The sequence below is a fragment of the Aotus nancymaae genome, unplaced genomic scaffold, assembly GCF_030222135.1.
Source record: "Aotus nancymaae isolate 86718 unplaced genomic scaffold, 86718_ANA_hifiasm-v0.15.2.pri h1tg000010l, whole genome shotgun sequence".
Classification (NCBI taxonomy): domain Eukaryota; kingdom Metazoa; phylum Chordata; class Mammalia; order Primates; family Aotidae; genus Aotus; species Aotus nancymaae.
In genome coordinates this window covers 36,106,418-36,131,898 of record NW_026988421.1, presented here as the reverse complement: position 1 = coordinate 36,131,898, position 25,481 = coordinate 36,106,418, and the positions used below count along the sequence as shown (strand labels likewise).

Below are 25,481 nucleotides of genomic sequence, written 5' to 3'. Positions count from 1 at the left end.
AGTCTCAAATCAACGATTTATGTATATTTAGCATTTTAGGCGTGATTTTAAAGAATTCTGTAACTTTTAGAGATCTGATATACAATATTAATATGTGTAGCCTCTAGTTTTTCATATGAGAATGCATTCCATAATTAGATTACAATATCTAATTGTAGGTAAAGCTATAGAGACATAAATACCCCCAAGGCTCCCTATAGAATTCTGCACATGAAGAATTTTCTGATCTGTAGTTATTACATTCCTTTCGTATAACTTCATCTTACATTTGTGGTTTTCTCAGTCTGCTGCTATGTCTTTTTTTCTCAGCCAGGTCACATTATTTGAAGCTGTGCTTCACTGAGTTAAAAAATATGCCTAAGCCCATCTATTTTATGGTTTCTCTGCTTTAATTATTTAGATATGTAACTCTCCATTTCTAATATAAAGAATGGAATGCTATTTTCTCCCCCTCATGAGAACTACCTACCTGTTCTTGCATTCTGGTTGGTGACTGGAGTTGATAGTAGCTGTAAAACAACCAATAAAGTTTGTTTATTGTACATTTTTTTCCCAAAGGGCTTATTGTTAGTATGGTTTCTGACCCAGTAATTACCTCAGTATAATTGAGCTGTCTCAGATTTATATATAAATATGAATTGACCCTAAGAAGGGTACTTGAAGTCTGAAATGTTTATCAACTTTGGCTCAAGTTAGTGTACCTAAGCTTTGTGGAAGAAGGTGATGGCCAACTCAGTGCAGGAAGAGACGAAATTGATAGCTACCCAGCTACGGATTAAAAATATGAAAATGCCAGGCGCAGTGGGTCACACCTGTAATCCCAGCACTTTGGCAGGTTGAGGCTGGTGGATCACCTGAGGTCAGGAGTTCGAGACCACCCTGACCCACATGGTGAAACAAATACAAAAATTAGCCAGGTGCAGTGGCGCATGCCTGTAATCCCAGCTACCCAGGAAGTGGAGGCAGGAGAATTGCTTGAACCTGGGAAGCAGAGGCTGCAGTGACCTGAGATCGCACCACTGCACTCCAGCTTGGGTGACAGAGCGAGACTTTGTCTCAAAAAATATATATATATATTTTGAGACAAAGTCTCTCTCTCTATATATAAATTTTTATACATTTATAAATATGTATAATATATATATATTATATATATATATTATATATATAAATAAAAATAAAAATCTTTTAACCATTTTAGTTAGTGCTCTCCAGATACTAGGGAGTCCTGATTGGGATATTAGGATTACACATGTAATAAAAACTAGTATTTTGGGCCTGGGTTCACACCTGTAATCCCAGCCTTTGGGAGGCCGAGGTGAGAAGATCACTTGAGCTCAGGAGTTCAAGACCAGCCTGGGAAACATAGTGAGACCTCATCTCTACAAAACATTTAAAAAATTAGCTGGGCTTGGTGGTGTGTGCCTGTGGTCCCAGCTACTTGGGAGGCTGAGGCAAGAGGATTGTTTGAACCTGAGAGGTTGAGGCTGCAGTAAGCTGTGATCACACCACTGCACTTCAGCCTGGGTGACAGAGCAAGACCCTGTCTCAAAACAAAACAGAAAAAACTAGTATTTTTGGATACATACAAAAGTAAATATGTAACAGATATGTGAATCTTGATATATAGTATACACTGGTGAATACTTTGTCCAGTCTCCGATATAGAATGTTATCAATCAGTGCTATTGAAATATAACTGAGCGTCTTACTGTTCTGTTCACCCCTGAGAGGCAACAACTATCCTCACTTCCTTGCTTTTGAAGCAATAGATTTTGCCACCATGTTATTTTTGCTACTATATTTTTGAGCTTTATACAGATGGTACACAGTCTATCCTCCAGTAATGTAGTTCTGTTCAATGTTGTTTCCTTTAACATCATTTTGTTATACATAACATTGATGAGAAAAAAAAAGAAAATCCTGGGCAGGGGCCACTGACTGGAGTTTGCATATTCTTCCCAGGTCTGCATGGGGTTTCTTTAGGTACTCTGGTTTTCTTCTACATCCCAGAGATGTGCATGCTAGGGTTAATTGGTGTGTCTGAATTGTCCCAGTGTGAGTGCATTTGTCTGTGTCCTGTGATGGAATGGTGTCCTGTGGAGGTTTAGTTCCTGCCTTGTTCCCTGAGCTGCTGGGATAGGCTCTGGTCATCTGTGACTCTGAATTGGGATAATTGGGTATATAGTTACTTTACTTGTTTTTATTACTCTTTCTTAAATGTATGTGTAGCTCACATTTCAGTGTTCAGTATTAGAAGTATTTTGGTCTTTATTTAGAAGTTTGGTGATGCTTTTTGACCAGCAGTATACTATTAGAACTTGACTCTTGTTTCTATCAGTTTTCTTATGGTAAAATTGAAGATGCAGCTTCCAAGAACCTATCCTTGATGTTAAGTGAAGATGTACTACAGCTGTGTGCTGTCTGCATCTTGCCTTCTTTTTTTTTTTTTTGAAAAACAACAATGACAACAACAACAAAAACTGACTTGGTGTCTTAGTCCATTTTGTGCTTCTGTAAAAGAAAACCTGAGACTGGGTAATTTATAAAGAATTATAAATTATATATAAATATATATATATATAATATATATACTGTTCTGGAAGTTGGGGAGTTCAAGATTAAGGTGCTAGCATCTGGTAAGGGCCTTCTTACTGTATCCTCATATGACAGAAGAGAATTAATCTACTCTCCTGAGCTCTTTTTATTGTGGCATTGATCCATTCTGAGAGTGGAACCTTCATGACCTAAACACCTCCCATTAGGCCCCACCTCCCAACACTGTTGCATTGGGGATTAAGTTTCTAACAGATTAATTTTGGGGGACACATTCAGATTATAGCACTCAACATTGTTTTTTCAAGATTCATTCATGGTGATGGATTAGCTTTGGTTGCTTTTCATGGTAGAATAATACTACATTTGCATATATACCACAATTAGAATTCTCTATTCTTTTGTCAGTAGATTTTTGGATTGTGAGTAGGTTTTTGGTCTTTTGAACAATATTGTCCTGAATGTTGTTATACGTGTCTTCCAAATGTACATGTCCACGACTTGCCTGGGATATGTAGCTAGCAGTCTAATTGCCAGATGGAAGGGTATGCAGCTGTTTATGAGCTAGAAACATCTGTCTTTATATATCTAAATATCAAAACAAATTTAGGTCATGTAAGTTTCTAACAGTGTTCTTCCTTCCCCCTCTAAACTTGGTATTATCAGGTTTCTTAGGTTTTGCTAAGATTTTATATACAGTGGTCAATACATTACAAATGTTACTCTTTTTAGTTCATGAGCTCCCTTATTACTAATGAGGCTAAATATTGTATGGTAGATCTCATTTGCTGTTTGTTTTCCCTCTTTCTGCAATACCTTTTATCTATTTTTTATTAGATTATCTTTTATGAAAGTGGTTAGTGGGAGTTCTTTATATTTTCTGTGTACTAATTTTTTGTCATTTGTGTGTGCTGTAATTTGTCCTTCAAATTTATGTCTTTTTACTTTGTTTATAGTACCCTTTGAACAGAAGTCCTTAATTTTTATGCTGGTGATTTTGTCAAGTTTTAAAAATTAATGCTTCGAGGACTTATTTTTAGATTCTTCTCTGTGAGATTAGAAGAAAAATTCTCCTGTGTTTCTTTCTAAAGCTTTCAAAAGTTTTACTTTCATATATAACTTTAATCCATTGGGAACTGACTGTGGTATGTGGTAGGAATCCAATTTTACTTTCTTTCACATTAATAGCCGGAGGTCCCAATATCATTTATTGTACAATCTTTCTTCATTGATGTGCGGTGCCACCGGTGTTTCCATTTATGCTTGGGTATATTTTCGAGTTGTATATTCTTTCTCCATTGATTAATTCCTTTATCCCTGGGTCAATACCACATGGTGTTAAAAACTATAATGTTATGAAAAATTTGGATATCCGTTAGGGCAACTCAGCCTTGCCTTTTTTCTTCTTCAAAATGTCTTCTTTTGGGTCCTTTATTCTTTAATATAAATTTTTGAGTTTCCTTTAAGTTCCTAAAAAATCTTGTTTGATTGCTGATGGGAATTGGATGAAATTGATAAGTTTAAGGAGAATTGCTATTTTTATGATAGTGTCTTCCTTTCAGGCAATTCTCCTGCCTCAGCCTCCTGAGTAGCTGGGATTACAGGCATGTGCCACCACGCCCAGCTAATTTTTGTATTTTTAGTAGAGACGAGGTTTCACCATGTTGGTCAGGCTGGTCTGGAACTCCTGACCTCGTGATCCACCCGCCTTGGCCTCCCAAAGTGCTGGGATTACAGGTGTGAGCCACCGTGCCCGGCCTGCTTTTTTTTTTTTTTTTGAATCTTAAAGCCAACCACTTGCTAAAAACTATTTTTAATAGTCAGACCTTTTTATGTTATCAGTGAGTAATGGCTTGCTTCTCCATTTTCAATCCTTCTCCCTTTTCTCTTTCTTGCCTTATTACACTAGGCAAGACCTTCAATATGACGTCAAATAGAAATAGGGATTGTAGTCTACAATCCCTATGGTGGGATTAAGATCTCACCTGATCTCAGAAGCTAAACAGGGTCAGGCCTGGTTAGTACTTGGAAGGGAGAAATAGAAATAGTAGCATCCTTGTTTCTGATTTCAAAAGAACATGTTTCTAGCATTTTATCAATAATGCCTTTTTTTTTTTTTTTTTAAGATAGGCTTTCACTCCCATCACCCAGGCTGGAGTACTTTACTGTAGGTTTTTGTTGAGTGTCCTTTATCAATTTAAGGAAGTTCTCTTCTGGTTCTCTTTTAACAGTTTCAATCATGAATAAAGTAATTTTACCATCCCTTTTTCTGCTTTTATTGAGATGACCATGTAGTTTTTCTTTTATTCCATTAATGTCTTGAATTACATTGAAGATCTTGTAATGTTTGACTACTTTTGCATTTCTGAGGCAAACCCAACCTAGTCATGATATCTTTATCTACCTTATACAAGATTATAATTAGTTTGCTAATATTTTGTTCAGGATTTTTACTTCTACTTTCATGGCTTATGTTGGTATGTAATTTTACAGTCATATGCTGTTCTCATCTGGTTTGCTATTGAGTTCATATTGAACTTATAAGTTTGATTAGGAATTTTTTACTCTTTTCTTCTCTAAAATGGTTTATAAAAATTGATACACAATATCTTGAACATTTGATACAGCTTTCATGTAAAATCTCTATGTCTGATTTTTTTATGGGGAAAATTTTAAACATTATTTTAGTTTTTAATATAGCTTTGGGTCTGTGGTCAAGTTATATTTTTCTATAAATCTGTTTTGTCAAAGTGTTCTAAATTATTGGCAAAAAGAGTTGTTTGTAGTATTTCTTGTCTTTTAAATTTTTGCTCTTTTGGCATTGTTGATCCTCTCTGACTATTGTGTAGTCTTTTACACTGTGTATCTTTGTTGAGATGTAAGTTACATACCGTAAAATTCATTCACTTTAAGTGTATAGTTTAATGATTATTAGTAAATTTACAGAGTTGTGTAGCCATCAACACGATCTATTTTTGGATCATTTCTGTTACACCAGAGAAATCCTTTGTGCCTATTTGTAGTCAGTCTCCATTCCTAAATCAACCCCAGGCAACCACTGTTCTACTTTCTATCTCTATTATAGATTTACCTTTTCTGGACAGTACATATGAATAGAATTACACATGACGAGGTCTTATGTATTGGGCTTATTGCATTTCGTTAGTACATTCATCCATGTATGTAGCATATATCAGTTCTTTGGTTCCTTTTTATTGCTGTATTCCATTGCATAGATGTATTACGTTTTGTTTATACTTCTAGTAATTCATGGGCATTTGGGGGTGTCTTCACATTTTGGCTATTATGAATAATGCCACTGTTAACATTCTTGTGCAAGTCTTTGTGCGGACATATGTTTTCATTCCTCTTGGGTGGATAACTATGGATGGAATTGCTAAGTTTGTACATGTAACTTTTTAAAGGCTGCCAAATTGTTTTCGAAAATGGCTGCATACTTTAACATTTCCACCAGCCATGTATGAGAGTTCTAACTTCGTACTTCTTATTGTCTGTATTTTTTATTATAGCTGGCTTCGAGGGTGTAAAGCAATATCTCATTGTGATTTTGGTTTGCATTTCCCTAATGACTAATGATACTAAATGTCTTTTTAGGTGGCTTATTAGCTTTTAATATATCATTTTTGATAAAATCTCTGTTTAAACCCTTTACCCTTTTTTTTTAAGCAGCTCTTATTATTGATTTTTAAGAGTTATTTGTATTGTGTGGTTAAAAGTCTTTCCTCAGACATACGTGCTGCAAATATTTTCTCTCAATCTGTAGCTTATGTTTTAATTTTCTTAATAAATGTATTTTTTAAACTTGTAGTAAAGTTTATATAGTATAAAACTTAACATTTAACCAATTTTTAAGCATACATTTGTGCAATTCAGTAACATTAAGTACATTTACAGTGTTGTACAACCATCACTATTATCTATTTACATAACTTTTCATCACTCCTCCCAGAAACTCTGTATCCATTAAACAGCAACTTCCCATTCTTCCCTGTCTCCAGCCTTCGGTAACCTCCAGTTCCACTTTTTGTTTCAGTGAATTGCCTATTCTAGATACCTCACGTAAGTGGAAATACACAATATTAGTTTCTTTGTATCTGGCTTATTTGACTTAGAATAATCTTTTGAAGGTTCATCCATATTGTAGCATGCATCAGAACTTTGTTCCTTTTTTGGGACTGAATAATATTTCATTGTGTGTTGTATTACATTTCTAGGACTGTCAAAATACCACAGATTGGGTGCCTTAAACAACATAAACATATTTTTTTCACGGTTTTGGTGGCTGAAAGTTTAAAGTCAAGGTGTTGGTGGCTTTAGTTTCTCCCAAGGGCTCACTCCTTGGCTTGCATATGGCTCTCTTCTCTTTGTGGCCTTACGACTTTTTCTTTATGCACACATGTCCCTGTCATCTTTCCTCTTCTTATGAGGGCACTAACCATATGACCTCATTTAACTTTTATTTTTATTTTATGTTTTGTAGAGACAGAGACTTGCTCTGTTGCCCAGGCTGAAGTGCAGTGGTGGAATCATAGGTCACGTCAGCCTCAAACTCTTGGGCTCAAGTCATCCTCCTGTCTCAGCTTCCCAAATAGTTAGGCACATGCCACTATGTCTGGCTAATTTTTAAAATTTTTGTAAAGATGGGATCACACTGTGTTGTCGAGGCTGATCATGAACTCCTAGGCTCAAGCCATTCTCCCACCTTTGTTCTCCCAGAGTGCTGGGATTACAGGCATGAGCCACCATGCCTGGCCTCATTTAACCTTAATTACCTCTTTAGGGGCAGTGTGTTCAAATTCCGTCACATTCTAAGGGACTAGGGGTTAGAGCTTCAACATACGAATTTTGGAGGGACACAATTCAGTTTGTGTATATATATATATATAAAACATATGTATATATTACCTTTTGTTTATTCATCTGTTGGTGGACGCTTGAGTTGTTTCCACCTTTTGGCTGTTGTGGATAATGTTGAACATTTGTGTGTAAATGCTTGTGTTTCTGTTTTCAATTCTTTGGTTAAATATTTAGGAGTAGAATTTCTGGGTCATATGGTAATTCTATGTTTAACATTTTGAGGAATTGCCAAATTCTTTTCTACAGCTGCTTAACTATATTACATGCCCACCAGAGTTCCAATTTCTCCCCAACCTTGCCAGCATTTGTTATTGTGTTTGTGGTCTTATGTATTGGGGCTTATTGCATTTAGGATGTTCATCCACATATATAGCATGGATCTATTGTCATTATTGTATATGTGGCTATCCAGTTTTCCTAGCACCTCATTTTGAAGAGATGTCTTAGTCCCCTTGAATGGTCTTGGTCCCTTTATCCCAATTGGTTGACCATATTGGTGAGTTTATTTATGGCCTCTTTATTTTATTCCATTGTTCTATTTATGTCTGTCCTTATGCCAGTACCACACTGTTTTTATTAATACAGCTTTGAAGTAAGTTTTGAAAGCAAGAAGTGAGTACTTCAACTTTGTCCTTCTTCAAGATTTGTTTTGACTGTTGATGGTCCTTTGAGATTCTGTATGAACCTCCTTACTTATAGGTCTCCTCTTCTGTTTCTTCTGGAGTCAGTTTTGGTAGTCCATGTGTTTCTAGGGATTTTATTTTTTATTTCATTATCAAATCTGCTTGTAAGCAGTTATTCATAATATTCTCCTCTAATCCATTTGATTAATTGATTATTTATTTGTTTATTTTTTGAGATGGAGTCTAGCTCTGTCACCCAGGCTGGAGTGCAGTGGCATGATCTTGGTTCACTCTAACCTCTGCCTCCCAGATTCAAGCAATTCTCCCTGCCTCAGCTTCCCGAGTAGCTGGGATTACAGGTGCCCACCACTACGCTCGGCTAATTTTTGTATTTTTTCGGTAGAGAGGGGGTTCACCATGTTGGCCAAGCTGGTCTCAAACTCCTGACCTCAGGTGATCTGCCTGCCTCGGCCTCCCAAAGTGCTGGGATTAACAGCTGTGAGCCACCCACACTCGGCCCTCTAACACTTTAAATCTGTGAAATTAGTAGTCATGTCTCTGCTTTCATTTTGCTTTTAGCAGTTTTAGTGTTCTCCCCACTTTTAGTCAATCTAGCGAAAGGTTTATTAATTTTGTTGATCTTTTCAAAGGACCAGCTTTTGGTTTTATTGATTTTCTTTATTGTTTTTTCTATTCTCTATTCATATCGACATTGCTCTTTATTATTTATTTTCTTCTAGTAGCCTTGGATTTGGTTCACTCTTTTTCTGATTCCTTAAGGTAGGTAGTATGGTTATTAATATTTTTTTTTTTTTTTTGAGATGGAGTCTCACTCTGTTGCTAGGTTGGAGTAGTACAGTGGCGCTTTCTCGGCTCACTGCAACCTCCGCCTCCCAGGTTCAAGCGCTTCTCCTGCCTCAGCTTTCTGAGTAGCTGGGACTACAGGCATGTGCCACCACGCCCAGCTAATTTTTATGTTTTTAGTAGAGATGGGGTTTTGCCATGTTGTCCAGGATGGTCTCGATCTCTTCACCTCGTAATCTGCCCTCCTCGGCCTCCCAAAGTGCTGGGATTACAGGGTAAGCCACCGTGCCCAGCCTATTAATATGTTTTTTTGTTTTTAAGGCAGATGCTTAATCTGCAGATTTCCTACTTAGGCACTGCTTTTGCTCTGTCTGTCTATCTATCTATCTATGTATCTATCTATCTATCTGAGACAGAGTTATACTCTGTCACCCAGGCTGGAGTGCAGTGATGCCATCTTGGCTCGGTGTAGCTTCTGCCTCCCAGTTTCAAGCAATTCTGGTGCCTCAGCCTTCTGAGTAGCTGGAATTACAGGCACACGCCACCACACCTGGCTAATTTTTGTATTTTTAGTAGAGAGGGATTTTTGCCATGTTAGCCAGGCTAGTCTGGAACTCTTGACCTCAAGTGATCCACCTGCCTCGGCCTTCTAAAGTGATGAGATAACAGGAGTAAGCCACTGTGCCTGGCCTGTGTCCCATAAATTTTGATATGTTATGTTTCTATTTTAATACATCTCAAAATATTTTCTGACTTACCTTGTAATTTCTTCTTTGACTTATTGGTTCCATTATTCAATTCTATTCCATTGTGGTCAGAAAGGACACTTTGTATGATTTTAGTTTTTTTAAAATTTATTAAGGCTTGTTTTGTGAATAAACACATGGTCTATTTTGGAGAATGATTCAAGAACACTTGAGAAGACTGTATTTTACTGTGGTTGCGTTGTTAGGTGTGTATATGTTTATAATTGTTATATTCTCTTGCTGGATTGAACATTTTATTCCAACACATAGTATTGTTCTTTGTTTTGTGTAATCTCTTTTGACTTAAAGTCTATTTTGTCTGACAATATATAGCCAATCCAACTCTTTTTATGACTGTTTGCCTTTAATATGATTTTTCCCATTCATTTACTTTCATCCTCTTTGTAGCTTTCTTTGTAAAATGAATCTCTTGTAGATGGTATATAAATAGACTAAAAATCCAATCTACTGATCTCTGTCTTTTAATAGAGACTTTCATATACTTACATGTACATTAGTTAGTGAGAAGGAAGGATTTACTTCTGCCGTTTAGCTCTTTATTTTCTCTATGTGTTACATGTTTTTTGTTTCTTAATTCCTCCATTACTGCCTTTTTTTGGTATTTAGTTGAATTTTTTTAGTCTACCATTTTGATTCCTTTCTTCTTTCTCTTTCTCTGTTTTTTTAGTTATTTTCTCCTATTGCCTTAGAGATTGCAATTAACATCTTAAGCGTATGACAACCTAGTTTAAATAAACCAAATTAGTTTCAGACATGGACAGATACTGTGCTGCTATCCCTCTGTCCCTCTTCCTTTGTGTTATTGTTGCAGATTCATTTTTGTAGATTGCATGCCCATTAACAGAAATTTAAAAATATTGTTTGCATATTAGCCTTTTAAATAATGTAGGAAAAATCAGGAGTTACTAACAAAAACTACAATAATATTGGCTTTTATATTTACCTATATAAATTAACCTATATAGTTAATCTTACCAGTGTTCTTTATTTCTTCTCATGGCTTTGAGTTACTGTCTAATCTCTAATTTCAGCCTGAAATACTCCCTTTACCATTTCTTGTAGGGCAGGTCTACTGGTAATGAGTTCCCTCAACTTTTGTTTATGTGGAAGTGTCTTCATTTCTCCTTTTTTTTTTTTTCCCTTGAGACATAGTCTTGCTCTGTCACCCAGGCTGGACTGCAATGGTGTGATCTGGGGTCACTGCCACCTTTGCCTCCTGGGCTTAAGCAATTCTTATGCCTCAGCTTCCCAAGAAGCTGGGATAACAGGTGTGTGCCACCACACCCAACTAATTTTTGTATATTTTTAGTAGAGATGGGGTTTTGCCATGTTGACCAGGCTGGTTTGGAACTTCTGGCCTCAAGCAATCTGCCCACGTTGTCCTCTCAAAGTGCTGGGATTAAAAAGGTGTGAGCCACTGTGCCTGGCCCCTCCTTCATTCTTGAAAGATAGTTTTGCTGGATATGGAATTTTTGGTGGGTAATGTTTTTTTTCTTTTCTGACCTTTAAATATGTAATCTTACTTCTGGCCTCCATGGTTTCTGAAGAGAAATAAACTGTTAATCTTATTGAGGATCCCTGATTTTGATGGTACCTCTCATTTACTGTTTCAAAATTCTCTCTTTGTTTTTGAGTTTCACCTGTTTGTCTATAAAGTATCAGTGTGAACCTCCTTAAGTTTATCCTGCTTAAAGTTTGTTGAGCTTTTTGGATGTGTAGATTATGTCTTTCCTCAGATTTGAGAAGTTTTTGATTATTTCTTCAAATGCTTTTTCTGCCTCTTTGTCTTTTTCTTCTTCTAGGTCTTCTATGGTACATAGATGATACATTTAGTAATGTCTTACAGGCCCCTCAGGCTCTGTTCCTTTTTCTTCATTTTTCTTTCTACTACTGAGAGTGGAGAATTTCAATTTTTTTATCGTCACATTTGCCAATCCTTTCTTCTGTTTAAATCTGCTGTTGAATGCATCTGGCGAATTTCTTATTTTAGGTGTTTTTCAGCTCCAGAATTTATCTGGTTGCTTATTATACTTTCTGTCTTTACTGATATTCTCATTTTGTTTATTCATTTTCCCTCTTAGTTCTTTGTCCATGTTTTTTATTTTCAGTCTCCTAGAACTTTTTTTTTTTTAATGAAGTTGATTTAATGTGTTTGACTAATAATTACATTGTTTGGGCTTCCTCAGGGATGATTTTTTGTCAAATTCCTTTTTCTAGGGAATGGGCTATACTTTCCCATTTCTGTGTGTCATGTTTTGTAATTTTGTTGTTGTTGCTGAGAACTGGATACTCTGAATATTATAGTATGGTAACTCTATAAATCTATTTCTCCCACTCCTCAGTGATTGCTTTTTTTGCTTGTTGAGGGCTAAAGCCACCTATTTGTGGCTTTACAAGCTATTTTTGCAGAGTATGTATTCCATATTGTGTATAGTCACAAGTTTTTGTTCTGTTGTCTCTGTGGTTAGCTGGTGACCGGACAAAGATTTCCTTAGATATCTGGCTCCAAAAAAGGAGACAGAAAAGGTTTTACCTTCTTTAGTGTTCAGATAAATACTGACAGTGAAAGCTACTGCTGTGGAGAGTACTGAAACATGCATGTGCCTGCATCTGTCCCTTAGGGCACTCCAGACCAACCAAAATGTACAACTCTAAATTTTGAAGGACGTGACCCCCACTGTCACTCCTGGCACCAATTAGCAACTCCAAGAACATAGGCTGCTATTCCCACTGCCACAAGAGGTGGTGGGTAGTGGTGATGGTGGTTCTGAGGAATGGGGGAGGATAATTGGTTTATGCATGCTGCTTATTAATACTTATGAAGGATCAGTAGCCTCTTTTTTCATCAAATACTCCCTTGATTATTAAAAGAGTTTGATCAGGTCCCAGAGTTCTACTAAAGTACTTGATTTCAGTTACTTTTACTTTTTTTTAAAACTCTTACTTTTTTTTGAGACAGAGTCTTGCTCTGTCTCCCAGGCTGGAGTGCAGTGGCGCAATCTTAGCTCACTCGGCTTGAGCCTCCGCCTCCTGGGTTCAAGCAATTCTCCTGCCTCAGCCTCCTGAGTAGCTAGCATTACAGGTGTGTAATGCCACCACTCCCAGCTAATTTTTGTATTTTTAGTAGAAACAGGATTTTGCCTTGTTGGTCAGGCTGGTCTCGAACTCCTGACCTCAGGTGATCCACCCACCTTGGTCTCCCAAAGTCCAGGATTACAGATGTGAACCACCCGTGCCCAGCTCCAGTTACTCCTTCTAGCTCAACTTTTACTTTGGTGGGGAGACTGACCACTAGATCTTTCCATCCTATCATTTTGTATCCATGATGTCTTTTGAAGTTCAAATGTTTTAAAGTTAATTAAGCCCAGTTTATCAACTTTTTCTTTTATAAAGAAATTTTATAAACTTTTCTTTTATAAAAGAAAAGAAACTTTTATAAACTTTTTCTTTTATCATGCTTTTGGTGCCATATCCAATAATTCTTTGCATAAGCCATGGTGACAAAGATTTTCTCCTGTGTTTATTAGTGTGGGTAGATAGGAAACCTTTAGGGTGCAGACAGGTCACACAGAGATTGTAGAGAAAGTATGACTTGGTGAGAACTGTCTGGCCTGTGTGGGGCTTGCAGAGGAAATTGGCACACTGATGCTGGCAGGAAGCCTTTGGTGGAGTCGTTTTTATGTTGAGCAGGCTTCAGGAACACCATCTCCAGGCTGAGGCTGCAGGTTCACCAAAAAGGCTGCAAGTTTGCTGAGGGGCTGCAGTCTGGGCATCTGGCTAAGCAGAGTGGATGTCCTCACACTTCTACCCCTGATCCACTGTGCAGCCCCTGGAAACTACAGGAGAGCCCCTTTTTCCTTGTGTCCTTTTGGTGTCCTCTACCCAGAAAGCTTAACAATTTCTCATGTTTGTTTTAAAGGAGAAATGATTAAAGGAATTTTGTCTATTATCCCAGAGCATAAAGGTAAATTTGGAGCTAAGAGGTATTAGAAGAATCATCAACAGAAATAATAAAAAGTTAAACAAACTGGAAGGAAAATGATAGCCATAAATAAGATGTAAACATTTGTTTAAATCAGCTACAAAGTGTTTTCTTGATAAGTAGTGCACAGCTTATCAAACATTGTTTATATTAATAGACCATCCTTTGAGGCTTGAAAATTTTTCTTAGAAGTATTCCCAGTCCTTGGCATATTCACTATTGAAAACTTTCAGCTGTTTAGTGATTTTATGAAGTAGAGAATTAAGCCACTGTACATGGTCTCTGAGGTGAAAGCTCCAGAGTGTCTTAAAGTAGCAATCATTCTAAGTGTCATATGTTTATCTCCATTATACACCTGAGGAAATAAGAGTTTCTTTTCGTTCCTTTTTTTGGAGGAAGGGTCTTGCTCTGTTGCCCAGGCTATAGTACAGTGGCAATATCATAGCTCACTGCATCCTTAACTCCTGGGCCCAAGTGATTGTCCCACCTCAGCCTCCCAAGTAGCTGGCACTACAAGGTGTACACCACCATGCCTGGCTATTTTTTATTTTTTGTAGAGACAGGGTGTCACTACTTTGCCCAGGCTGGTCTCGAACTCTGGGCTCAAGTGATCCTCTTGCTCTGACCTCCCAGTGTTAGGATTACAGGCATGAGCCACTATGCCTGGCCATTTCTTTTCTTTATTATTGATTAGCCTGCTATTCTTTTGTAGGAGTCCCTTAACATTTTTCATTAAAAACTTATTTTCTATTATCACTATTCTGTACTTTCAAGATATATTGATAGGGCATTTTGAGTATAGATAAATCTAATTATTTGGGACTTCAACCTATTTGAAACTGTTTGTAACTAATTGTATATGTGAATTTAAAATTTTCTTTTTGTTCATTTATAGCTTATGCAAAGGGTTTATACTGAGTTGACTTCATCAGTGCCTATTTCTAATTAGTTCATGGGCCGCTTGGTCATGTTGTTTTGGAGGGTACATATTTTGAGTATCATCCCTGCTTACATAAAAAAATAGATACTTAATTGGGTTGGTTAGGGCATGGAGATAATAGATAAAATCCTTAATACTTGTGCAGGTTTTTTTTGGTGTTTTTTAGATTTTTCAGTGAGAGATACTTTCTTCCTTGGTTATATATTGACTCTTTTGTAATAAGCTTTCTTATACATAGCTGGCCTAGGAAAAACAGTTTACATATATGTGTTATAGCAATGGAGGGTTAATAGATATAATTTTATTATAAATTATTACTGTAAATAATATTTATCCAAATATTATATTACTTAATTCTTTAACTTTTATATAGTTTCTTTTAAATGTTTTTGTTCTCAGAATTTTGGCTATTAATTTTAAGTACATGTACAGTCAATTCTAGTATAGTTTGTAGCTGAGTTAAACAAATGTTTGCATCCTATTTATGGCTATTATTTTCCTTCAAATTTATCTTTTTATATTTTATTTTACTTTTAAGTTACGGGACACATATGCAGAATGCGCAGGTTTGTTACATAGGTATATATGTGTGCCGTGGTGGTTTACTGCACCTATCAACCCATCATCTAGGTTTTAAGCCCTACTTGTATTAGGTATTAAGCCAGATATTCTTAATTGAGCTTTGTTATTCTAAGTAATAGTGGTATAAATAGTAGAAATAGCTTTATTTAAAAATATTTTTGTTTTTGCCTTGGGAGCAAACTTAGTATAAAATTACTGTTAAATAGCTCTCTGGTTACAAAAAACACAATTCATGTAACTTTTCTGTGTTTCAGAAACCTTTTTCCAAAAAGGACAAAGGAACTCAAATCAGTTGTCCATAGTGCTCCTGGTTGGAAATTATTTGGTAAAGTCCCTCCTAGAGAGAATCTTCAGAAAACATCCAAAATCATTCAGCAGGTAAGTACTGGCATAGCCATGTAGTTTGCCCTAGCTTTTCAAGCATTTAAAAAAAAAAACCCGTATTTTATTTTTATTATTTTTCTAGATACAGACTTTTGGGATTATAGGTATTTATAGGGACCTGCTAAATTTTGTAGAAAAACAGATCACATATTTTCCATTATCTTTTATAGCTGTGAAAATTCTTTAAAGGAATAGAACATTCATTTTTTTTAACCAGTTATTCCTTGAATAGATTTTTTAAAAATTTAGCTAATCACTCTTACCACATACTGTTTGACTCCAGTTCAAGTTGGTAGCATTTGTCAGTGGCACAGATGTCTGAGTATTGGTAGTTGTGAACTGATGAAATAGTAAAAAGCAAAAACTGAGTAGATTATGAGGTTGAACTCTTTCCTTTGTCACTTTTCTAGTGTCCTCTCTAAACCAAGGACTTTGCAAATAAGTAGAGTTGGTACACAATCTGTTTCTAGTAATTTAGAAGCTATTTCTTCTGATACTTCTATTAATATATGTATTCTTGAGTTCTTAAGAGTTTCTGATCTTGACTTATGAACTTCGGCTCTTCAGTACTAGATTAGTGATAATAGAAAGCAGTGAGACTGGATCAATCTGCAGTGTTTTAAAGTTCAGAAAACTTATTGCTCAGAAGAGGATCTATAATACATTTCCTATTTTTCTCCTTTCCAATTGTAGTTTACCAGATTTAACACAGCTAGCGTTTATAAAAGCAATCATATGAAGGCAATAACTGTCATTCAAATTGGAAAAGATATCTTCCTTTAAGGATTTAATAGTGTTCCTTTTATTGCTTAGAAGAAAAACTGGTTTTCCAAGTAATATGAAGAAATAATTTTAGATCTTTAAAAGCATTACTGTATTTAATTCTTTTTTCTTCTTTTTGCATTGAATTTATTTTTTCCTCAGGTAAAACAGAAAGTTAGGGAAACACACTACAATTTACAACCCATATTATTTTGTAGTTGATCCTAACCCTTTTTGGCACAGCTGTCAAAAGCACTAGCTGTTTAACCAGAACCAAGGTGTTCACCCCCACAGAATGTACATGTACAACCCTAGAGAACTGCATGTTTCTCCCTGAGACAAGCAAAAGACAAACAAATAAAAGGCGGTCTTTCTAAGCAGCCCCTCCCTTTCCCCTTTGAGGGATTTGCCTGAACTATGTAGCTAGTCAGCACTTAGACCATGTGCCTCCTTCTCTCCCTTTAAACCAACTTAATTTCTTTTTTCAAGAGACTGTCTTGCTATGTTTTCTGGGCTGCCCTCAAACTCCTGGGCTTAAGTGATCCTCCTGCCTTAGCTTTCTGAGAAGCTGGTACCACACCTGGCTTGTAGTTAATTTTCTTTACAAGTGATTAAAATAGTGAATAGTTTATCTATTGGTACTTAAAACTGTGTGCTGTGATCCCCAAGCCATGTGCTCACTCTGGTGTGCTGCACTTAACACACTGGGGTACAGTGGAATATTTAAATTTTTTGAGGCAAACTCAGTGATATTCCACATCAGTTGGATATGGTTTAGACTGTTAATTTGAAGCAGTACACAGTTCCAACATTAAGTGCCACTGCATACTTTTCTGTGGCATCATATCTTTGTGAATCTGTTTTTTCTAAGATTGCTGGGATGAAAACCAGCTACTGTACAAAAGTCATTGTGGGACTGGAAATGAGGGTGATATCTAATCTGATTTTAAGGTTTGAGAAATTGTATATGGTGCACAAAGCCACACATGCCATATTGGTAATCAGTTGTGGTTACGAATGAGGCTGGGCGTAGTGGCTCATGCCTGTAATCCCAGAACGCTGGGAGGCTGAAGCGGGCGGATCATTTAAGGTTAGGAGTTCAGGACCAGCCTGGCCAACATGGTGAAACCCCATCTCTACCAAAAATACAAAAAAGTAGCCAGGCATGGTGGTGCATGCCTATAGTCCCAGCTACGTGAGAGGGTGAGACAGGAGAATTGCTTGAACCCAGAAGGTGGAGGTTGCAGTGAGCTAAGATCACACCACTGCACTTCAGCCTGGGTGACAGAGCGAGACTCTGTCACACACACACACACACACACTTTTTTTTTCAATTTATGTGGTTTTTGTTTTTTTTAGTGGTTACTAAGTATTAGGATATATATCCTTATTAAATTGTTTAGACATAGCCACTTATTAAACAGAATAATTAGGTATTTCTTTTGGCTTAGAAGTTACTGTGAAAAAATTACTGAGACACTAAAGACATAGACCAAGAAAGGTTAGAAACCTCTGCTATTATCTCCTTTTTTTGGGGGCGGGTAAAGTCTAAAAGTAACTTCTCTCGTCTAGAGTTTTTCAGAAGACCAAGTTCGCCCTCTAGAGGCAAAACAGTGGTCTTGCTACTGAAGGTTTCTGTAGGTATTCTTGATTTTTTATGATAGTTTAAATATGCATGCACATACATTTTTGTATCTTTATATAAACTAACATTCTATGATATTTTCTTACCATAAGTCTCTGAAGAAATCACTAGTTGGATAATTATCTTTATTGATATGCTGTGTACCTTTAATCTGCTGTTTTCATTTTAGAAAGCGAAGACCTCACATTCTCCTTTATATATATATGACATAAAAACTTGATGAGTGCTCGGGAAAAGAACAGCTCTTTTTTATATGGGAAGAAGAAGTAGAGCTGAAATGTAGTTTCTGCCTCTGTGGCCCCTTCTCTGATCCTTTAACAGATTATTGTTTTCCTGAGCCACTTACTTTAGTTTTTGAGCTTTCCAGCTATGTCACAGGTATTAGTGTATATTTTAGTGCCCTTTTTGTGGTTAGGTTTGTTCTCTGGGAGGTATTATGTATAGTCAAGTTATTGTTCTTCTGACCCTTTTCTACCTTCAGAATATGTATTGACTGGGCGCAGTGGCTCACAACTGTAATCTCAGCACTTTGGGAGGCCGAGGCGGGTGGATCACCTGAGGTCAGGAGTTTGAGACCAGCCTAGCCAACATGGTTGAAACCCGGTCTCTACTAAAAATACAAAAATTAGCTGGGTGTGGTGGCAGGTGCCTATAATCCCAGCTGCTCAGAAGGCTGAGGCAGAAGAATCCCTTGAACCTGGGAGTCAGAGGTTGCACTGAGCCAAGATTGTGCCAATCCAGCCTGGGTGACAAAAGCAAAACTCTGTCAAAAAAAAAAAAAAAAAAACACATATGTATCACTTTTACCATGTGATGGAACATGTTTTTACTTCTTGCTTTCTGCTTCAGTGTGTGTCCTCTACTCCCTATTTGTCTAACTTTGCTGTCCTCTTCCCTGCAATTATCATTTTTCAAAGTGGGTATGATTTTCTTTTGATAGTAATGGTAAATTTACAATTTTGTATCTCTGTCCTAACTTAGAAACATTTTTTCACAGCCCTGATTTTTGAATTCTCTAAAACATTATAAATATAAAACTGTGTCTGATATTCTTTACCATGTATGCTTTCAGATAGGTGTTATATGTTTGGAATCAGAAACCGAAAGTGAAGATAATATCAGTAAAGCCATGAGGAGTGTTATGACACTTCTGTCCTGTTTTGGGATAGGGTCTTAAGCTGTTATGGCTTTAGGAAATGAAGTGGTAGCTAGTAATTTAGGTGTAAAAAACAGCTTAGAGAAATGATGCCTCACTTGCTTTTTGAATGGTAAAGCAGTCAGATTTATTAGGAGATGAGAGTAGTATTATGTCATTGGCTAATAACTTTATAAAGCAGGTCTTCAGAAAGAAGTCTCTAGGAGATGGGGCTTGCTATGTTGCCCAGGCTGGCCCCAAACTCCTGGGCTCAAGCAATTCTCCTGTCTTAGCCTCCGGAGTTCAGGGCACTACAGGTGCACATCACTGTGCCCTGCAGAGTTGCCATATTTTTAAATATAACTATGTTATTAAGCCAAACATTTCTTTAACGGAAAGACATCTGTAAGATTATACACTAAGTAAAGAAAAAAAGATTTAATTTACAAAGTTTTTGCTGGGTGTGGTGGCTCACATCTATATCCCAGCACTTTGGGAGGCTGAGGCAAGTGGATCACTTGAGGTCAGGAGTTCGAGACCAGCCTGGCTAACCCCATTTCTACTAAAAACACAAAAAAATTAATGGTCATAGTGGTGCTTGCCTGTAACCCCAGCTACTTGCGAGGCTGAGGCAGGAGAATCACTTGTACCTGGGAGGCGGAGGTTGCAGTGAGCCAAGGTCACACCACTGTACTCCAGCCTGGGCTGTTTCAAAAAAACAAAACAAAACAAAACTTTTTTATCTTTTATTAGGTACACAGATAACACATGATTATATTTTCTTTATAAAATATAAAACATAGAATGATATATCTCAGTTCACTTTCCTTTCACATTTTTAGGCCTTTTAAAATTCACTTTTTTGTGTGTGGAAAACACATAATTATTTTTGGATGTATATATTTTGCATATGTGGTATTGTATATGTTTTTTTCTTCTTTTTTTGAAATTAAAATAAATTTAATCTTTTTTCTTTAATAGAGATGGGGTTTCACCATGTTGGCCAGGATGGTCTCAATCTCTTGACCTCGTGATCCACCCGCCTCGGCTTCCCAAAGTGCTAGGATTACAGGCGTGAGCTACTGTGCCTGGCCTTATATATGCTTTTTTTTTTCTATTCAAGAATGAAATGTCATCATGTGTATATATATATATGTATACACACACACACACACGTACACACACAGGTGTGTGTATATATATATATATAAAATTTAACTCTAATGTTTTGTACCTGTAGCTTTTCAGAGATATGTGGATTCATAAGTGAAAGATACTTGTAGGTTAAATGTTAAATTTTTTTTTATTCCTATACTAACTTTTATTATGAGTCTAATCGATTTTAGTGCTTTCCATGTTAACAGTAAAGAAACATAAAAAACATTTTAGGATTATAGCAAAGTCAAACTGACTGAAGTTTGGCATTTAAGTTGACGGTCAATTCCCAAATCACAAGAACATTCCTAGTATTGCTTTTTGAGGATTATCACGTGTTCTCTTGCAGATGTGAAATTCAGCTTGTGGACTTTTGAACCAGTTGGTGAGCCATGTTAAAAATTGCATCTTGGCCGGGCGCGGTGGCTCAAGCTTGTAATCCCAGCACTTTGGGAGGCCGAGGCGGGTGGATCACGAGGTCGAGAGATCGAGACCATCCTGGTCAACATTGTGAAACCCCGTCTCTATTAATACAAAAAAATTAGCTGGGCACGGTGGCGCGTGCCTGTAATCCCAGCTACTCAGGAGGCTGAGGCAGGAGAATTGCCTGAACCCAGGAGGCGGAGGTTGCGGTGAGCCGAGATCGCGCCATTGCACTCCAGCCTGGGTAACAAGAGCGAGACTCTGTCTCAAAAAAAAAAAAAAAAAAAAAAAAAAAAAATTGCATCTTATAATCATAGATAATATTTCAGTTATATCATAGTGCAGTTGACCTGGGTTTTTTTTTTTTTCTAAATTAGTAGGTAAAGTTGGAATACAGCTACATTGTTTGTCCTATGAACTCCAGACTGCAAGTGAGAATGATTTCAAATGAACCATGTTATATATAATTATGATACAATTGCATACTAGATTGAATATGCATGATTTATGTCAAACTGATAATCTTTCAGAGAAAGTTATCTTTTTTTGCTAGACTCTACTTTTATATTGGCATCTTTAATGTGAAAATGAGATTGTAGTACTTATTAGATGATCAAGTTTTTCATCAACATTCATGCCATTTTCTGGTGAAGTTTAAGTTGAGTGGTTAAATCAGTTTCACATAACTTTTGACAGGCAAGGAAAAAGTTTTAAGATACTAATTTCTTCATATAGAGTTTCAAATTGTCTAAAAGAATAGGTCACTTTTCTCAGGTAAGCTTTTGCTTTACAACATTATGGAAAGGACTAGCATACATGTGTTTTGTGAGCAGTAGTTAAATGTTAAATACATAACAATTTGAACATGTTAGAGCTTAATTTTCTGCTTTCTGATTTTATTAGTATGTGTAATGGAGTATTTGAAAAGAATTTCATTGGTTTTAATTATACTTAAATATAGATATTCTTGCTGTAAAATTTGGCTAAGTACCGCAAAAACAAAGCATTTCTTTTACCGATGTTAAACTGTAAAGAGGCTGGACTGTGTTCAGAAGTTATTCTTAAAAAAAAATTTTTTTTGAGACAGGCTCTTGCTCTGCTGCCCAGGCTAGAATGCAGTGACATGATCATGGCTCACTGCAGCCTTGACCTCCTGGGTTCAAACGATTCTCCCACCTTAGCCTCCCAAGTAGCTGAGACTACAGGTACATGCCACTATGCCTGGCTAATTCTTTTATTTTTAGTAGAGACAGGGTCTCACAGTGTTTCCCAGGCTGGTCGTGAACTTCTGGGCTTAAGTCATCCTCCCACATTGACCTCCCTAAGTGTTGGGATTACAAGCATGTGCCACCACGCCCGACCAGAAGTTATTCTTCAAAAGTTTAAAAAATTGTTACACCTTTGCATGTTTTGTTTTCACCTTTATTTACCTTATCTGTTATCACCTTGAAAAGGTAGTCAATAACTATATTTCTAGTTGCATGTGTGTTCTTTATTGATGGTTGATAAATTATTATGCATTTCTATGTATAAATGGATTTCATAAAAATTAATTTATGTGATTTAAAGATTGGAGAGTAACTAGTAATATTTTTGGGCCTGTGCTTCTGGGAGAATGGAGAAGTATGAGCCTCAAGAAAGAAGCCTAAATTATTAATTAAAGAAAATTAAAAGAATAAAGGTAAGTTTTCACAAATTCAACAGGGTATAGAATTCGAGGGGACATTTTTTCATTTTATCAGAAATGGAGACTTGGAAAGGGTTACTGTTTGAAAATACTCTGAATATCTGTATTTGATTACAGAAATACTATTTTGCATATCAACATATTAAAAGTTTTATTCATCCTGTCTTTATCTCAGACTTGTATATCATGGTAGGTTTCAGACTAAACAAACAAGATTGTGGTAGTAACTTTGCAAAAATGAAGTTTACTAAGGTACTCTTATATGCCAGAGAATGATGAAATGTTTTGCCCTGAGATTGCAATTTAGCTTGAAATATAGGATGGGTTTTTTTGTCTCCTAATGCATAGATCTGGAATAAAATGAATAGTCTATAAAGACATCATAATCAGCTAAACCCTGTCTATCCCAAGCGTAATGGTTTCCTCAGCTCTTAGATCAAGTTGTGTAAGAGACTCTCTTTATCTTGGGCAGACATGGTCTTGAGGTAGTAGAGATGGGGAATTTTTCTGCTTCTGAAACATTATTCTGGCTCTCTATAAATTGTTCACAGCATATAGAAATAGAAGGGTTTACTCACTAATAATGGCTTAACACTAACCCCTTTAAGGAGAGTGTTCCTACTGTTCACTGAACCTCAAAGTCAAGTCAGTTAATGGATATGTCAGTGTGTTTATCAGGCTATTTTGACTCTCTCCTTGTCTCTGATGGAGAAGCTTCTATGCTACTATTCTTTCTTCTTGTCAATCTCTATATTTTATTTATTTATTTAGGCAACTATTCAAAGATTCTTGTCACCCTCCCTTTGAATCCAGTCTGATCTTTTCACATATTTCCCTCCTGGTACACCTTTTTGGTAAATCCCTTTAGCTACAGAATGCAAGGCATCAAGTGTGGTAGAATACCATTCTGCTGCCAATTCAATATGTTACCTGATATTAGCAAACTCTAGACCTTTTCTATAGCAGAACTTGAAGGACAGAATTATTGAACTGATCTTAGATTAATTAAGATTTTCTGGCTTATTTCCATGAATTCTTTATTCAAAAATATTATTAGGTATAATTTAGGTTCTGGGCATATATTATATATATGATATATAAAGAAAGAATAGTAGCATAGAAGCTTCTCCTTGAGAGACAAGGAAAGAGCCAAAATAGTCTGATATATACACTGATATATCCATTAACTGACTTGACTTTGAGGTTCAAAGTCAAGTGCCAACTCTTTCGGTCATTTTTTAAAAATTATTAAGTTGTATAAGTGAGTTTTTGGTTGTTAAACCAACTTTGCATTCCAGGAATAAACTATAATCAGTCACAGTTATTATTCACTTTGCATATTTTTAGATTAGATCTGCATATATATATATATATATTTAAGTGTAAAAACCATGGCAGTTGTAGGTTCATAGCAGATTTGAGGAGAAAGTACAGAGAGTTCCGTATAACTCCTGTCCCCACATACACACAACCTCCTTCACTGTCAGCATCCTGTACCACAGCAGATCATTTTTTACAACCAGCAAACTTACATTGGCACACTGTCACTCAAAGTCCATAGTTTACAATAACATTCATTCTAGATATTGTACATTTTATGGCTTTGGACAAATGTATAATGACATGTATCTACCATTGTAGTATTATACAGCATAGTTTCACTACACTAAAAATTGTGCTATGTGTATTCATCCTTTCCTCCCCCAATCCCCTGGAAACCACAGACATTTTTCTTATCTCCATAGTTTTGTCTTTTCCAGTCTGTTATGTAATTAGAACCAGACAGCATTTAGCTGTTTCAGGTTGGTTTCTTTCACTTAGTAATATGCATTTATATTTCCTCCATGCCTTTCCATGGCTTGATAGTTCATTTCTTTTTAGTGTTGAATAATACTCTGTTGTCTCGAAACACCACAGTTTATTTACTCATTCACCTACTGATGGACATTTTAGTTGCTTCCAAGTTTTGGCTATTATTAATAAGGCTTCTCTAAACTTCTACATGTAATTTTTTGTGTGGTTTTATGTTTTCAGTTCATTTTGGTAAATACCACAGGAAGTGATTTCTGGATCATAAGAATATGGTTAGTTTTGCAAGAAACTAGCAAGCTATCTTCCAAAGTGGTTGTGCCATTGTGCATTCCCAGCAACATTGAATGAGAGTTACTCTTGCACCACATTTTCTCCAGCATTTGGTGTTGTCAGTGTTTTGAATTTTGGTCATTCTCTTGACTGTGTAGTGGTGTCTCATTGTCTTAATTTGCAATTCCTTGATGACACATGATGTTGAACATCTCTTCACATGCCTACCTGCCATCTATATATCTTCTTTGATGATATACAGGTCTTTTGCTCATTTTAAAAAATCAGGTTGTTCAATTTCTTATTGTTGAATTTTAAGAGTTCTTTATATTTTGGATAATAGTCCTTTGTGAGGCATGCCTTTGGCAAATGTGTTCTCTCTTTCTGTGGCTTGTCTTCTCATCCTCTTGACAGTGTCTTTCACAGAGCAGAAGTTTTAAATTTTAATGAACTCCAGCTTATTAATATAGTAGTCTCCTCTTATCACAGTTTCACTTTCCACAGTTTCAGTTAGCTGTGGTCAGCTGCAGTCTGAAAATATTAAGATATTTTATGTGCGTGTGTGTGTCTCTGTGTGTGTGTGTGTGTGTGTGTGAGAGAGAGAGAGAGAGAGAGAGAACACATTCGTATAACTTTTATTATAGTATTTTGTTCTAATTGCTCCATTTTATTATTGTTAATGTCTTACTGTGTCTAATTTATAAATTTATGAAGTTTATGAAACTTTATCATATGTATAGGAAAAAAGCACATATAGGGTAATGCTTAATACTTATGTATTATCTATGTTTTCAGGCATCCACTGGGGGTCTTAGAACATATTTCCCAAGAATAAGGGGGGGACTATTGTATTTTAATTTTAATTTCTTTTGTAGATCCTGCGTTTAGTGTTTATCTAAAAAGTCATCACCATACTCAAGACCATCTGAATTTTCTGTGTTATCCCCTAGGAGTTATACAGTTTTGCATTTTACATTTAGGTCTGTAAACCATTTTGAATTAATTTTTTGTGATAGATGTAAAGTCTGTATGTAGATTGATTTTTTTTTTTTTTTGCATGTTGATATCCAGTTGTT

General features: G+C 36.2%; 1 protein-coding gene across 2 annotated transcripts in view; it reads left to right on the top strand.

Moving 5' to 3' along the window:
• The window catches only part of TBC1D12 (TBC1 domain family member 12), a 126,941-nt gene that overhangs the window by 31,077 nt on the left and 70,383 nt on the right, over positions 1–25,481 (top strand). Inside the window, exon 2 of one of the 2 annotated variants that reach the window (XM_012454810.2) lies at positions 15,387–15,510. In XM_012454810.2, the coding sequence (XP_012310233.1) occupies positions 15,387–15,510 (124 nt within the window). Of the gene's footprint in view, positions 1–15,386; positions 15,511–22,183; positions 22,318–25,481 lie in introns of those variants that run through there. The other variant, XM_064374094.1, reaches the window with a different exon arrangement.